At 21.5% G+C, this 17,417-nt stretch overlaps 2 protein-coding genes across 5 annotated transcripts in view; one reads left to right on the top strand and one right to left on the bottom strand.

Annotated features, from left to right (window-relative positions):
- LOC105368020 (alpha-tocopherol transfer protein-like) overlaps window positions 1–7,666 on the top strand; it is a 58,643-nt gene extending 50,977 nt beyond the window's left edge. For all 3 annotated transcript variants that reach the window (XM_011506905.1, XM_011506907.1, XM_011506906.1), the window contains exons 4-6: window positions 6,256–6,516; window positions 6,625–6,775; window positions 7,008–7,666. In XM_011506905.1, coding sequence (XP_011505207.1) covers window positions 6,256–6,516; window positions 6,625–6,775; window positions 7,008–7,039 — 444 coding nt within the window. In that variant the 3' untranslated portion in view covers window positions 7,040–7,666. The remainder of the gene's footprint in view (window positions 1–6,255; window positions 6,517–6,624; window positions 6,776–7,007) is intronic.
- A 678-nt stretch (window positions 7,667–8,344) lies between these two features.
- LOC105368017 (alpha-tocopherol transfer protein-like) lies at window positions 8,345–12,893 on the bottom strand. 2 transcript variants are annotated; one of them, XM_011506902.1, is made up of 6 exons: window positions 12,695–12,893; window positions 11,590–11,681; window positions 10,015–10,260; window positions 9,016–9,210; window positions 8,603–8,774; window positions 8,345–8,521 (listed from the first exon to the last, which is right to left on the bottom strand). In XM_011506902.1, exons 1-6 carry the CDS (start codon window positions 12,882–12,884, stop codon window positions 8,487–8,489), a joined length of 930 nt encoding a protein of 309 aa, XP_011505204.1. In that variant the 5' UTR covers window positions 12,885–12,893; the 3' UTR covers window positions 8,345–8,486. The 2 variants fall into 2 exon arrangements, with proteins under 2 accessions (XP_011505204.1, XP_011505205.1); XM_011506903.1 differs by having other exon boundaries at window positions 9,046–9,210.
- Between the last annotated feature and the right edge of the window lie 4,524 nt (window positions 12,894–17,417).

The following is a 17,417-nucleotide window of genomic DNA, read 5'->3' as shown; positions in this document are numbered from 1 at the left end:
TTATCCAAACCTATTTATTCTGAAATTTTCGAAAAAATTAAAAATTTATTATAAAATCGTATTGATGATTGTTAAACTATTTTATGTCCTCCTATCCTAATATATTAAAACCGACAAACATTATATATCTCCCATATATACGAGAACATTAATAAATTAGATTTTCATGAAATATTCATAGCTTGAAAGAGCGTAGTTTAAATATTATTTAAACCATTATATTTTTGTAATTAAGACGCTATCGGTGAGCTAACACTATGGATATTAGAAAACTCATACATCAATCAATTTTAATAGCAAATACGAATTTGTATCTATATATTTTATAAAAAATTTACTTTTGAAAACACTAATTTCTCTTTTTAACTAAAAAAATCTTTTTCCTTTATATTATATAAAATTATTATTAATCACATATAATGTTAATTGCAATTCCATACTCAATATATGCATATGAAAAATTCATGAATAAAATAAAATATTACATAAAATTAAATTTTGTAAATTGATATAGTAAATGAATAAAAAAAAAATGATTAATTAGAATTTATTTTAACTGTGAGTTCTGATACTATACACTGATAGATTAAGAATGTAAATACCGCGTGTATAAATACATTAACATCCATAATGAGTATTTTCGAATTCAAATTATTTCCACGAATCATGCTCGTAATGTAGGGTCTACTATTGCCTTTTCATCGCTAATCTAATGAATTTGTGTGCCGTGTGTGCGCGCGCGCGCGCACACGCTAGTTCACATAAGCGTGTGCGTATTTATTATGTTTTATTATCTCGTTATATATTATTACAATAATCATTAACTTTAATTTATTACATTTTTATTGAAAATTTATGCGATGAAATATAATAGTATAATATAATGTTAACACATATTAAACGATAAAAAATCTATTCTCTTCTCTTGCCCTTAATGAATACTACACTAGAAGAGGCTCTTTTTAAATATGTGTTAAATAATTATGGATTAAGAATGTCTAACAATAATGATATGTTTTTTTAAAAATATGATTCTTCTTAATAATTAACAATAAGTAACAAGTACATCATTATATTTTTAATTAAAGGAAGTTTTCTCCTGATTGAATTTGATTTAAAATCACATATAACTAACATTGAAACTTTCATTTATAATAAAAATCATATTATAAGTACATGAAATCAATAAATAAGTATAAAATGTTATTGGCCATTATCATTTTACCTTATACGCAATCCTTTTAATACAGAAATGTACTATTGAAAAAAATCCACATTAAATAGTAGTTGGTGATAATATTCTTTATTATATTACGATATGTAATATAAACTGTAGTTATCAGTAAGTTTAACTAATTTTAAAATGCTTATTTTTATTTTTATTTTTATAAAATAATTATCAATTATTTTAAGTTTAATTTTATTGTTTCATATTCATTAAAATGAATGTAAAATCGCGCGGTACTTTTTATATATTAATATAATATAATAATTTCTTAATAGATTTATTCAATAAAAGTATTGCAATACCTAAGAAAAACTACGAATATAATCATGTTCTTATATTTATTACTTAAATATATGCAAATGATATCATAATATTTAATTTTTAAATTTCTAATTAGTCTATCACAAATGACTGGGTACATGCAAATGAATCTTCTTAGTGTTCTTGAATGAAAAATACTTAAATAAAAAGCCAAATATATCAGCTTTTGAAGAATTATTTGAAATTAGTTTCAAAATTTTATTTCTAATAGCGAAGTAATTATGAAATCTTAACAATTGGTATTTAAAAATATATATTTTTTTTAATTGACCAAATAAATTTAGAAAAAAATTAAAAATGAATATTTAATTATCTACATTGCCCCAATCGATGACCTCTAGAAGGACAGATGTCTCGTGTCGATTTATCTTTTCCAATGAATGTCTAAAAATCCTGTAATATCTTATAACTCGTTCTTACAGTTGGCCTGAAAAACAAAAAAAAAAAACAAAAAAAAAACAAAAAAAAACAAAAAAAACATAGATTCTTAAAGAAATATTCTGCCTGACAATAATGATTTTTAATAGTGAAATTGTTGTTTATAATTAAAAATAGAGCTATTAATATTCTTTGACTGTTAGGATAATGCGATGTTCATAACGAAAGCATAGCGGGGGATCTGATGTGGCTCAATCAAACTTATCAAACAAAGCAAGAACATGTTCGTGAAGCGCGGTATCCCTGTCTTCTCTGGGTTTTTCCACATATCTGGCCGTTTCAAAAAGTAAAGTGCTTTGATTTTCTTGTGACATTTCTACGTTGGCTCAAAATATAGTCATTATCTTATTTCTCTCTCTCGCTCTCTCACTCTCTCTCTCTCTCATTTACTCTTACGTCCTTGTTTTCTTATTCTCTTTCTCTTTGGCGCGTCGCTGCGCCTCTTATTCGCCACATGATCAAACTCAAGACGTCTCACTCTCGCAGTATCTGCTTCTCTATGTCGTCGTTACGTCATTGCGCCTTTAACACACTTCGCAAATAAATACCTCATTGATTGCATAAAATCATATGTTACAGTATTATGCGATATCTCGAAAGAAATCTACCATAGGCAATGCTTAGTCATCATGACGTATATGATTAAATTTTTCTTTAATATTACCACGATTCGTTAGATACTTATTGAATATTTATTACATTGTATAAATTAATACAATATATATTTAATTTATTTACTAATTTTTTAATATAATAGTAATTGTTTATAAACTATACAATAGATCCGCCGTGTATTTTAATGTCACATGAAAAGTATTCTGTACGATAAGAAAATTACGGAATTAATTATTATTAAATAACATAATTTCTAATAATTTAATAATATTATAATCAAATAGATAGTATCTGATAAGAAAATTCAATGATAAGTTTCTTAAAACATTAGTTCTTTGACTGATTAACTCATTCAATGGATGATTAAACCACTAATTGGGAAACATACTGAATCAATTATTTGATGAACTAAAATAAATTTATTAGATCGCAAATAATATCAAGTTATGCCTAATTTCCAAAACAAAAAATGAATGTTTCATTATTTTATGAATAATTATTAAGAGTTCATAATAATATCATTGTCTTTCATAATAATATCATTTCATATCAGTTCATAATAATATCATTGTCTTATATAAGAATTATTAGTTTATTAACGAAGAAGAATTTTAATTTATCCAACGTTATTATTAATTCTAAACATTTTTTATATAAGCAATATTTGTTTTTCTTATTACTTAAAACTTTTAATTCGTTAAGTTTTTCAATTTTGTCATTGCGTTTAATTACATTATAATAGGCTGCGAATGTATGAGTTACGTATGCAATCGTAATAACTATATGTTTTTTGTAATATTTAGGATTTTGTTTTTCAAAATTCCACATTTAATTTCGGTAATGTGAGGTTGATTTTCTTATTCCGTTTTGAGCAATTTATTTAATATTGGAATATTATCTATTTAATAATTTATATTTAATAATTTTAACTATATATAATTATTTAATACTATTTATAAATATTTTAAACAATTTTTGTTACTTGTACCCAGTGTTTTCAAATAAATTTTGGCATTTTTTATCATAAATTATTATGATATTAATACTATTTTTATACAGTTGATCAATAATGACGTTTAATTGAACTATCAAAACTTTTGAGCTTATAAAATAAATTAGATATGTATTTTTATTGAATACTAATTGAATAATTTAAATAATTTAGTTTATTATAAATTATTTTCTTATCCTCATATTTATGTACATTCAATAGTTTTTAGAATTTTTTTCTACTTAAAATTGTTAACCCACGTACATTCTTTTTAATCATTTTATTCCAGTACATTTTTCTATTAGATTTATTATTATTTTTGCTTTAATATACTATGAACATAATTCATATTCATTGTCGAGACTATTTTTTTTTTTTGTTTTTTTAGAAAATTTAAATATCATTTAATATAATTACTTGTCTTAAATTCTGAAATCTTAAAATCAATTTTGACCTAAATTCTAAAATATTTCCCCTCTACGCAATCAGTATACTCGCCCTTCGAAACTCGATTGAAACATTTTAATTCTAGTGACTATTCTTAATATATAGTATTTATATTATATTTTATAAATATATCATAGTTAATATAATGATTTGTGATATAATTCAAAATAACGTATATTTCATACAAAATTTTGATCTACTTAGTGATCCTCATATTCGAAACATTAGAAACTTCAATTATCTAAAAAAATGTTTTTTCTAAGAACTGTTTATAGTGTTTAATATTTATAGCTAATATTATTTATGACTTTATAATTAATGATATAATTGATTATTGTGCCAGCAATAATTATCATATATATGTATGAATATTTATTATATATTTGTTTCTTTCAAAATTCACGAAATTATTTATCTACTACCTTATTTATTAACCAATATGCAGCAATGCGATATGCAGCAATTTTTAAACGAACGTTTCTCCCTACATTATTTATAGAATATTATAAATACAGTATCAGTCATCGATAACAGTAATTCATTAATAACAAAAATATAAGAAAAATCATTCTTATTTTACATAGATAGCTGTGTGTCAACGATCTAAAGTCCATTTTTTAATTTATACTATATTATTACACGTGAACACTGGAGCATTTGAGAGGGCTAAATGGTCTTTAATTACATTTAAACTTTGTTATTTTTTAATTCAATTTATTAATGCTCTACATTTATTTATTCGCTTTTTAACATATATAATATTTCATACATATTTTATAAATAAGAAGGCTTAACTTGTTATTCAAAATCAAGACTTTTTTTGTATTTTTTTTATACTTTTTTTTATATTATTGTTTTTTCTAAGTTAAAATTTGTATTATGTTTGAATAAAAAAACTAGTACTTATATAATTATATACTAATATACTTACATTATAGACAATAAGATTATTAACATTAATCTTGATATATTCGAAATTAATCATATAATAATTTATTGATCTAATAGTTTTTAGTTTTATTTATATTACTTTTTAAATAAGGTAGCTACTTCAGGTAAAATAAAATGTAAATAAATTATATAATTTGCTATACATATAAAATACAAAAATAAGACTTTAATAGGGTGTCATACTTTTGAAAATAAAACTTTAAAATCTTATGTCCATCAAAAACAGTATCGATGCAATGAAAAATAACCTTAACATATTTAATTTTTTATAAATAAAATTTCTTTTACATAACGTTTTTTAGTTCTCTAATTTTAAATTTTTGAATTGTAGTATACATTTTGAAATATTTATATTAAAATATTATTATATTAAGATATATATATATATATATATATATATATAACTCTTCTTAATTATTATCTATATTATTCTCCTTTAACTTTTTATTATTTTATTGATATAACAATGTGTACTATTTTAATATTTACATAGCTTAATGTTAACATTATAATTTGAAAATATTTCTTTCATAGCCTAATATTAATAATATCCAAATTAAAGTTAAATTAATTAAATTAATAAAAAATAGCGACTGCCTTCAGAAACAAGAATGTATCGAATATATTGTATATTAAGAGATATTTTTAGAATATAAATCTTAAAAATATGTATCGATTGAAAATTTCAAATGTAATTTAGGAACTACATTAATTGCATTAGTTTTAGTTCACTTTGAGCAACAATGTAGAATATTTCAGCATTTAATTTCGTTAAAAATAAAAATTTCCGTCATTTATGATCTTAAAACTTAAATTGAATTTGGTTAAATGTATAAAAAAATCAATGGATTGAAAAATTAATTGAATTAAATATATTAAATAGCCAATGTCGTAGTATTTTTAAAACTATCTTCCCCAAGTTCTTATTTATAAAACTAAAATATATAATTGCTTTTTCCAATCACACTCATTTATTCCTTAAAATATGTTATTCAAACAATAATTTCTTATTGATCTAAATTTTATAAATTGAAATTTGGAAATATTTTTTTATGTATAATGTTTAATTTGACTTTGAATAAGTGTCTTTTCAGCTTAAATATTTAAATAAATAAAACTTAAAGATTATAATATACAGTTTGTTACACGTTGCTTTACTAACACGAATTATCATACTTTTAATAATTTATTCGAAATAATGTTTTAAAATCATTTAAAAGCATACAAATAATGAATAATTGTATTATGATGAATTTTATTGAAGGGCTGTGTATTATACCTTGAAGCAGCGATGCTAGAACCCACAACTCAAATTGCCGGAGCAGTAGTTATTTTCGATATGGATGGTTTGTCCCTTCAACAAACAATGCAGTTTACGCCACCTTTTGCCAAGAGGATCGTTGATTGGCTACAGGATGCTATGCCACTTAGAATTAAAAATATACATATTGTTAACCAGCCTTATATATTTAATATGGTTTTCGCGCTATTCAAACCTTTCCTTAGAGAAAAATTAAAGAGCAGAGTAAGTGTAACGACATTGACATCAATTTTTTAATAACTAATCTAATTTTCTTTCATATTTACATTAATTTATATTTATGAAGCATAAAAAATTAAATATATTTTTAAGATAATTTTTCACGGAAAAGATCGCAAATCACTTCATAAATACATCTCAACAAAATGCTTACCAGACTGCTATGGTGGAAATCTAAAAATTCCAAGAGTTAGTGGTAACCAGTGGCTAGATCTTCTGATAATGTGCGACAACGAATATGTTGGTAAATAACTTTTTATTTATCGAATACTGTTTATTTCATTTACTTGTTTTATTTTTGTTTTTTCTTTTGTTTTGTTTTGTTTGTTGTTTTTTTTTTTTTTTTTGTTTTTTGATGATGCTTATTTTTGTTTGATAAAAAGAGTATGTTAAGTAATTAATAATTATCAGTAACTAAAAAATAATGAATATATTATATTAAGGCCTATTATTATATTATTTACTTTATATTTTAGCTATTAATTCGTATGGATATAATAAGAAGTAGAAGTGATGAAACTGCTATATCCAAAATTCATCAAATTTTCAATGCTTTAGGAAATATTCTTAACATGTACATGATATTATTCAAGAATATCTTCCAGACTTCAATATCAAATATTTTAAATATTTTAAATACATAAAAGGAAAAAGTAGATGGTAGTCTAGTGCTTATAATATAGAAAATATTTAATTGTTATTGTTGATACCATAACGGTTTAAATGTAGTGAGATTAATAATTTGCATACGCTATTGAAATTTACATATTGACTGCAACATAATACTTGCAAGATATAATAAATCAAACGAAAATTTAACTTCGCATACGAAATTTAACGATTCAAAATACAATTAATAAAATATATTCATTGGACATAGAATTAAATTGAACAACGTGTGAACCAAGAACAAAATATTATTGTAACTACTGTTATTATGAATTACAGTAGGTTTTTAATTAGTGCAAATATTCTTGTATTATAAATACTTATAAATTATAACTAATTATATGCGCTTATGTGAATTAATTAAGATCAGAATGATAAAGCTGTCCATAAAATGATAAGTAAAAGTATTTTTCTATTATATTTATTAGCTTGTACGATAAAATATGAAGAAGTAATTATATTAAAAATAAGAAATTACTCTTAAGATTTGATACGTTGGTTATTATTACATAGAATTATAATAAAATGTTAAAAAGAAATTGTATTCACTGGTAAAGTGAATTTACATTACGTTTTTACGTAAAGAATTAGAACTGCCACTGATGTTAATTAACATTATGATACTATTGTCAACATTTATAAATCATATATTGTTACTTATCAAAATGATGATATTATGATAAATATAGAAAATCATTGACAACAATTATTTCTTATAATATTTTTTATTATATTTAACCTTGCCTCTTCAAACATATGCACATGAGTACATAATACATTTCAAGTTAATATTCTATTAAATTATTACATGCATAATCGTAATATAAAAAGTGAGATAATAACAAGCTTATGTCAATGATAATAAATTTAAATTAAAGTATTTTTTAAAAATTAAGATAAATTTTTGTATGGATAAATGAAAGAAGTGCCCTTATGCGATGAAAAGACTAATTTCCTGAAAAAACAGTTTAAAATGATTTTTAAAATTTCAATATTTATAAATTACATGATATACTTCTTTTATAAATATATATTTCTATAATTTTAATGCAATTTTATAATTATAAAATGTCTATAATTATTATATAATTATGTATATATTATAAAAATATATTATTATATAACTGGTGTAAAGTATTATAAATCTTATAACTTATAAAGTAATTGAAACAAGTGAATACAATTTTTCTTAAATTATTGTATTCGAAAATATAGTTAGAAAGGTTGAAAGAAAATGCATTATGTCGTCGCTTGTCAGACCTTATACTTCACTTGTAAATTTTTTACTAAATTTCCGAAACATAACCATATCTATTGTAATCTGTAACATATTCGCGTATACATATATATTTATAGTTTCATAAATAATTGTTAACTGCTCTATGTATTTAAATACACCTACCAATAAAATAATCTTCGAAATGGGCTGCATGTTGATAAAATAGTTCACCGAACGATTCTTCTGGTAAATCAAAATCTCCACCGAATTTTTTGGGTAGGACTTTCGAATCAATATAGCTTAATAATGACGCTTTATTATCACCATGAAAATATATTCTGTCTCGAAGTTTTCCCTTGTGAAAATGAAAAATTATTTATTAAATTCATATTAAATTATTAATATTCTATTTGCAAATTGATTATAATATTAGCAACTTTAATGTTTCCATATATCCTTTTACCTTTTAAATATTTACATTTAGTCTTGTCTCAATTTGTTAAAAAAAAAAACTATGAATATTGCAGTTTATTTAAATAAAAGATTAGCGTTTTATTGTATTTTTTTTTTTTTTTTTTTTTTTTAATACTACTTACATGTAAAAATGGTTTAAAAAATGCAAATACCATATCAAAAATAAATGACTGATTGATAATATGAACACCCTTTAAACGACACGGTAAACATTTTTGTACAAATTCGATAATTGCAGAGGCAAAACTTGGCGTGAAGTAAGTTACGTGCGTTAATGTTAAGCCTTCCATATCCAAGATTACTCGAACTCCGGAAACCTTTAAAATAACATTTTCCGTAACTGTTATCATATCATATTGTAAAATGTAAACATCTTCTAAAAAAATATAAATATTAGTTTAAATATCTTTCATAATTTTATTTGTTTGCTATATTTTCATATCTATAATAATGAAGAAAAAAATTGTTTGTTAACTAAATCTTGATACATTAATAGACGAAACTTTTATATCTTTGCTTAAAAAAGATATTTTAGTAAATAATTATTAATTAATATTTATAGTAATAGCTCAATTTATACTTTCGTTAAAAGATTTTTTTTAATCTACATTTAAATAAGTTGAAAAAATTTTTAGCCAAGTTGATTTACTTTCTTATATTTAATATTTTTCCTAATATCAAATAAATGATATATATAATATATGCGTTATAATATTACATTTTTAACCAACTTTTTTTTAAACTATAAATACAAATTAAATATCAATAAAATAAAATAAGGTACGCATTTTACAGTCCACACCATAGCCAAGAATTTGAAAATAAAAATATCCAAAATACTTTTCTTATGTATCTAGTTTTGTTAATATAATCATGAATAAAATTAATATGACAGGGATATAATTAATTTTCTATTCTTTCTTGTCTTTATACTCAATGCTTACATTATTTTTTAAACCTTGTAAACTTATATGTAAAAAATTATATCAACTTATTTTAAGAAAATAAAAATAAATACTTGTCGTTTCAAATTTTAATTAAATGAGATCATTTAAAAATCCTAAAACCTAGTAGTTCTCACAATTAATGATAAATCGATCGATTTGATTAAAGATTATTACTTGCGTTTTTGGTTCGGAAATAGCAACTATAAGATTGAGTATGACTCCACGAAAAATTTGATTGAGTGAAACCTCCTTAGGATTCCACTTTCGTCCAGCCTGGATTACGAAGATTCTCAAGCCATCTGAAGTACGTAGTGGTAGAGGTGTCAAAATTTCCGATGTGAAAATCGCTCGTTCATTGCTCGGTAATAAATTATCGAAGAATTCTGGATGATTTTTCTGGTACTCATAGAACCGTTGTATCTAATGTAACAATACAGACTAAAATTATCAATTAAATATTCAAGAAATTTTTCTGTAAAATAACACTTGTATTGCATATAAACATACAGTTACTGAATTATTCCTTTATTGTGGAGATGTAAAGTAATTTCTAGAATCTCTATTAAATTCAAAATTCATATATTATTTATTTGAAAATTTATTATTAAATGTTTAAAATACAAATATTTGTTTAAAAATACAAATAAAATTTTCAATATGTTTAATTACAAAAAGAATTTTTATAAAAAAATTAAATAAATATAATAGAAAATTTACAAACAAAATAAAAAGATGTAGACTTAAATTCAAATCTAGTAGTACTCTTAACGGCTATTCGAATTTACTATAATAATTATTATCCTTTATTTAACTATGATATAAAAAAAAAAAATGAAAAACCCAGACGTGTAGATAAAACTTTCTAATATAACAATTGTTATCCAAACTTCATATTTATAAAGACCAACATAGATTGTAATTTCTATAATAGTAAAACAATTTTTCAAAAATATTCTAGTCAAATAGAAATGTTAAAAAAAGATATAAGTAAAATAAACTCAGATATTAAATTTGTAAAGAATTATATGAAAATATAGGTATCTCAAATATTTTTACAATGAATCTTATATGTTAATTACATTTAAATTGTAATTTAAACATAATTGGAATCATAAATATTGATAAAGTAAAATAACTTTAATATTTATAATTTGAATTTATTCGATTATAAAATATAAAAATATTATCGCACTTTTACTAATAAAGTTATATAATAAATATAATAAAGTGTTCTTCGATATAATAAACTTAACTCTTCGATCAAAGCATAATGAACTCAACAATCATATAAACTACAATAATTAGCACAAGATAAATTTATCTATTATTTCTATTAAAACCTTTGCTAATTTAATAAATATATATAATTCACAAAGTATAAGAAACAAATATACAAATAATAATTTAAATCTGTCTATTGCAACAGTAATGTAAGATTTAGTAGTCCAAGAAAATTAAATATTATTTTTAATTAATATTAATATTCTTGTTATAATATGAAAGAACTATTACTGAAAGGTATCTTTTTCTACGTCAATTGATTTATAAAAATTTTAATAAGGAATGATGAAGATTTCTTTAAAACTTATAGTCTCAAAAATTTCTTAAAAACAAAATATTTTACATTACCAATAAAATAATTCCCAATAAACATATTTATATTTATTCATTTTTGTCTATATAACATCACTGCAATTATATACGTAAATAACAACAAATTATAAAAATTCTATCATTAACTTTACATACCAATTTAAAAGTACTTCTTGGATACCATTTACATCGTCGAAGAAATCTCTGTAAAAACTTTTGATCCAATGGTATGAATAAATTTTCTTCATCTATAAAAAAAATAGCTAACATTATAATTTATAACTGTAGTTGTGTTTTTACAAAGTATACATCTTTAGTAAATTTAATTAATTCATTTATTAAGTTTTCAAATAAAAATTTTAAACCAATTTAACTCTTATAAAAAATGTGTTTTCTAAAAACCTTGTATCCAAAATTAATAATAATGTAAATTATATAATATATTAAATAATACAATAACTAAGAAAAATCAATCTTTTAAACGTGGGTAAAAACGATAAAGTCAAAGTTCAGAAGACAATGTAAATAATATATTTATATATGGACTTAAACTTCATTTCAAATCTTTGCCTATATGGCAATAATCTATTTCCAAGAATTTGTTTAATTCTAAAAACACCTTAGTACAATAAAACACATTTCAAATTGTATAAGCTTTCTTAAATTGAACCAAAATTCTTTAAATATATTATAAAGACTAATTTAAGTAGCGATTTCACAAAATTATGTCACGATATTCAAAAATAATATTTCATTAAAAATTAAATTTTTATACATAATTAAATATCAAATAATCAATACATTCAAAATATTTATAAATATGAAATTGAATTATAATAAGATAATAATTAACAATTCAGTAACAAGTAGAAGCTATAAACAAAATATTTCTTTTTAAATTAAGTTTATTTATTAACCTTCATTATTTAAAATTTTAAAAGTATTTCAATTTATTAATTAAATTACAAAATTTACTTTAAAGAATCATTTATAATAAATTCCAATATCATCCAAATATAATTTATTACTATTATTAGTAAAACATTAAGGTATTATAATACTTACTTAATGCTTTTTTATTAAAATGGATACAATAATTTTGTAAAAATATATGAGTAATCAAAATTTAAATGTATATTGTAGTAAACAACATATTTTTCCACATTACTGAAGAAATTTTGCATTTAATACGTTGAAAAAAATGTTTATTAATTAAAAAAAAGAAAAAAAGAAAAGAAAAAACAGAATAAAAACATCTGACCTCCAAGCAAATCGCCGAGAATTTTAAATGATTCCTGAACCAATTCAGGTGTTTCGCGCAATTCACGCTGAGCTTTTTCAATATGATAGTCATCTAAATCATTACAATCTAATGTAATTTCGGTACCACCGATTGCTAACGACGCAGATTTAAGTTTGTTTAGTAATTCTTCAATTACTTGCTCTGACATTTTGATTTGCTGTTTGTATTTGATATTCTGTAAAATAATTTTAAAAAAAATGATAATTGTAATGATACAAAAATATCGTGTAAAAAATCAGTGATTACAAAATATAGACATATTGAATTGAATCATAATTTATATATTATAATATTACATATTTTCAATCATTAGAGGTTTTAAATTTTATTTATCAAATTTTAAAAATATATTATTACAGTTATATTAGCTTAAAAAAAATGTTTAAACAAATGTTTTTTTTTTTATCAGGCTTAATTCGAAATTGAATTTAGTTAATTTTAAATATGATATTACACTTATTAAATTTAAATTAAATTTAATGATAACCATAATTCATAGTCATAAAAATATTAAATAATTTTCAAAATAACAATATATTAATGTATTTCGTTAGAATATTTTATATGTAGATTAACAAAATTATTAGTGAACTTTTCTCAATTTAGAAATTAATATTTCAGATTAATATAGAGATATGTAACTGAAATAAATTTCTTCTTTTTTTTTTTTGTTATAGAGATTAAATACCAAGAATTAGTTATATACATATATATATAGCAACTAATATAATTCATTTATATTTTTAATCTAATAGATTTTTTTTTAATAAAATTTTTAGTCTAATTATTTAATTTAGTACATCTTTTATTTTTGTAATTTTAAGATATATATTATTAAAAATTAAATTCTTAATCATATTATTATTTTTATCCTTTTTGATAACTTTATATATACATACGTATTTTTTTATTTATTTATTTTTATTTTTTTGTCACTGCACAAACTAAAAAATTAATAATAATACTAGTTATTATTAGGAGCAATATTACTAAATTTAAATAAATGATATGAAAAAATTTTTTATATTTATATATAAAAAATTTATTTTAATTATAAATAATATTATAAAGAGTTGCCATAAAAATAAGTAAACTGTTTATTTAATAATAATATTTAAGGATAAATTTTACAGTTCCTTCGAAGAATTATACATTCTTTGTATTTAAACGTAATTTAAATCGTGCAAATTCGTAATTATTTCGTTTTCTCTGATTTCTCATTTGTTTTGTACATTTTTATATAGATTGTCTTGAATTTAATAAAAAAACAATTTATCGCTGTTGATAAAATACTCATACATGAGAGTAAATATAAATAAACACTTGTCTTGGCGTTAGTATTCAATAATGTTCAATAATGTTTCAAATCAAAGATTTGTTCTGAATACGTAAAGAACCAATTTAAAAATATTTGAAAGTAATATTTATCTACATTTCATCGAAAATAAAAAATAAGTATTTATATATATATATATATATATATATATATATATATATATATATATATAAGATAGCCATATTATATCGAAAGCCCTGTCATGAAGTCATTAATCTTATCAATAACAAAGTGAGTAGATTGTACGTATACACCGATACATGCAAGCGAGCTCTTTTTCTTTCCACCAGTTAACATTATTCGCAAATACGATATAGTACCTTAACACCAGAAGATTGAAGGGTCGATTGATCGTAGAATCTCCACTTAGAAAACAAAGTCGAAAACGTATTAACGTCGTTTACAAGACTCGACGATATACAAGAAACGTTAAGGCAGCTTGTAAGAGCTTATTGCGCATTTCCCACTTTTTGTGCCGTCGTGAGTCTCCGTATATCTCATGCCTTCGTAACGAAGCCCCGCACAATCTACAATTACAATGCAGCGACGATCATGTTTGCCGGCGATTTAAATGACGCGCCTTGGAGAACTTGCCGCGTTACCTTGAACTAATAGTAATGTAGAAAAAGATGAATGACGCTAATAACACAATTGAGCTTACACTGCAAGCAGGTAGTGCTCCATTTACATACACTTGCTTGCATTATTGTAGGTGATTGTTGATGGCTCCGAAGGACTACGAAACATCTTTTCCAAACAAAATCGAATCTCCAAGTCACTATTGAGATAAATAGCAGTAATCGTAAAAAGGCATTCCTCTAAACTCAATAAAGTTTTTATTTACAAGAGCAATTGGAAAGAGCTGTCCGATTCATTCTAATTGAAAATTGTAGTATTATAACTATTGTCATAAATAAATTATTACCATGTAAAAATATTTTATTCAAAATTGAATAATCGAGCGACGATAAGTTTATCATAATAAGTTTATAAAAACTATGATAAAATAATATAATGATAAAATACATAAACTCACATACATGTTCGACTAAATTTTCATTATAGATATTTTTATAATATATAATATAATATTATATATAACATAATATAACGCCAAATATAATTACAATGTTTACCGTATTTTCAAAAATTTTAATACAAAGTGATCACTATCTTAATATACAGTTATAAAATATTAAATGTTCTTTATTAATACCTCTTTTACAAAGAAAAATGTTAAACAAATTCTTTTTCATTGCTTGTATATATATACAGATACTACAGATACTTTAACATTCGTGTTATTTCGATTTTTCGACAATTTTTTACATTATTGGATTCCAATTTTTTCACTATTCTATATTATATTAATTTCTATATGATTTATTATAGTCTCGCTATATATAGATATATATATATATATATTTTTTTTTTTTTAATATAATTGGAAATTAAAAAGAATTATAAGCGGTATTATAAACTATTCTTTCAGTTATTTAGACAGTTCTTTAATAATGATTAGCAAAGTATACATAAATTTTTCAAGCACTGAATATCATTGATGTGCTTTAACAACGGAAATTATCATAAAGTCTAAGTCTTCAAAACATTAAAAGTCAAGTACCTTTTATATTTATATTGTTTTGAATTTCCCATTGTATAGAATATTCAACGATTCCTACAAAATTCATAAATTTAAGCAATTTTTATCAGTATTTCTATTATTTCTAAACTTCAATAATTTCAAAAAATAATAAATTAAATTATTATTATAAGGTTAATTACAATTATTGTTTCTATTTTACAATTAAACTAAATAATTGAAATAATCTTGAGGATTTAGTTAGTATCTGAAATATTAACGACGATTCATTTTATAAATATTGAAATTTTTAATTAACGATTAAAATTATTAATGTCCTATATTCTTTAATTTTTCTAAGTTTATACAATAGTTATCTTTGCTAAATTGCGGTGAACTTATGTATTATTAATTCTTTTTGATATATTTTTTAAACAAATTCAAATTAATTGATATTATTAATATTTTACTCATACAGATTATATAATTTTGTTTTGCATATGTAAAGGACAATTTTTAATAATTTTGATATATTTATAATTAAATCTCATTAGATAACATATACACGTACATACATATACAGACAGTATAGAAAGAATTTAATTTTTTTAGTATACCATAAACATAAAAGATAGAAAGTAATTTTTATTAATATGTATATTAATTTAGTCTACAAATTTCAACAAATAATAACAATATTAATAATCAATACAAATTGTTTGACATTATATTTTTTTGAAAAAAAATGTAATATGAATTAGTCTACATATAATAAAAAATTATTGATCATATTTATATGATTGTGGACAAATTTGATTTTGTTTCGACTAAATTTCAACTTATATAAGTATACTTAAATAATTTTATAAAAAGTATCACATTAAAAACATATAAAATAGATAAAATAATGTAGGTAGAAATAAAAGATTTATATATGTATTGATATATATATATATATATATATATACTCTTAATCACACAATTTACAAACAATACTCACAATAAAAAAATTATAAAATACTTAATTTATATCGATGAGTAAATAGAAATTTTATATATTGTATAAATACAATTGTAAAATAAACTTTTTTTTTGTTTATAAAAATCGTTTTATTATTATAAAGACAGATATTAATAAATTTTTTTAATCGTTTACTGAATATTAGAAAATTGCATATTAACAATTTTATACCGAAATATAGTTTTATTTGGAAATGCTGATTTCAAAGATTTCCTTCTTGCACGTGTGTATTCTTTATATTATCAAAAATTATTAATTTTTTACATAAGTATTTCCACATTCTTATATAAATATTTTCATAAATTGTAATATATACTAACATTTCTTTACATACTTTCATATTTTATACAAAACACCATTTATATTACATTATCGTGTAAAAACATTACATATGTAACATATAATACATTTTATAACACATAATTTTATTCATATTCATATTTTCTAAAAAAAATTATTAGTAAGTAACGGACAGCTAGTATATTTATATCTTAAAATTTTAAGTTAAAAATTATAATTATGCAAACACTACTTTCTCTTTTTATAACATAATTTGATTTTTATTGAATTACTGAATGAAAAAATCTTAAGAATAAATGTCACCAAATAAACCTCAACTATTATTTATAAAAGTAAATAGAAAAGATATGGACTTTTTCTTCATTTCTAAATATCATTTTTCATTCATTCACAGTATTGTATTTTATATATTTAATTACTTGTTCTACTTATGTTATAAAAA

Source organism: Ceratosolen solmsi, unplaced genomic scaffold (assembly GCF_000503995.2).
Source record: "Ceratosolen solmsi marchali unplaced genomic scaffold, CerSol_1.0 scaffold6, whole genome shotgun sequence".
Taxonomy (NCBI): Eukaryota; Metazoa; Arthropoda; class Insecta; order Hymenoptera; family Agaonidae; genus Ceratosolen; species Ceratosolen solmsi.
Note: the sequence above shows the minus strand (reverse complement) of the source record. Positions and strands in the feature narration are given on the sequence as shown.

Bases quoted from the DNA above. Each gene is read 5' to 3' on its own strand.
- LOC105368017 (XM_011506902.1), bottom strand. From the start codon at position 12,884: ATGTCAGAGCAAGTAATTGAAGAATTACTAAACAAACTTAAATCTGCG. The intron at 10,261-11,589 runs GTATGTAAAGTT...TTGTTACATTAG, and splicing joins CAAGAAGTACTTTTAAATTG to ATACAACGGTTCTATGAGTA. The intron at 8,775-9,015 runs GTAAGTAGTATT...CATTTTCACAAG, and splicing joins TTTTTAAACCATTTTTACAT to GGAAAACTTCGAGACAGAAT.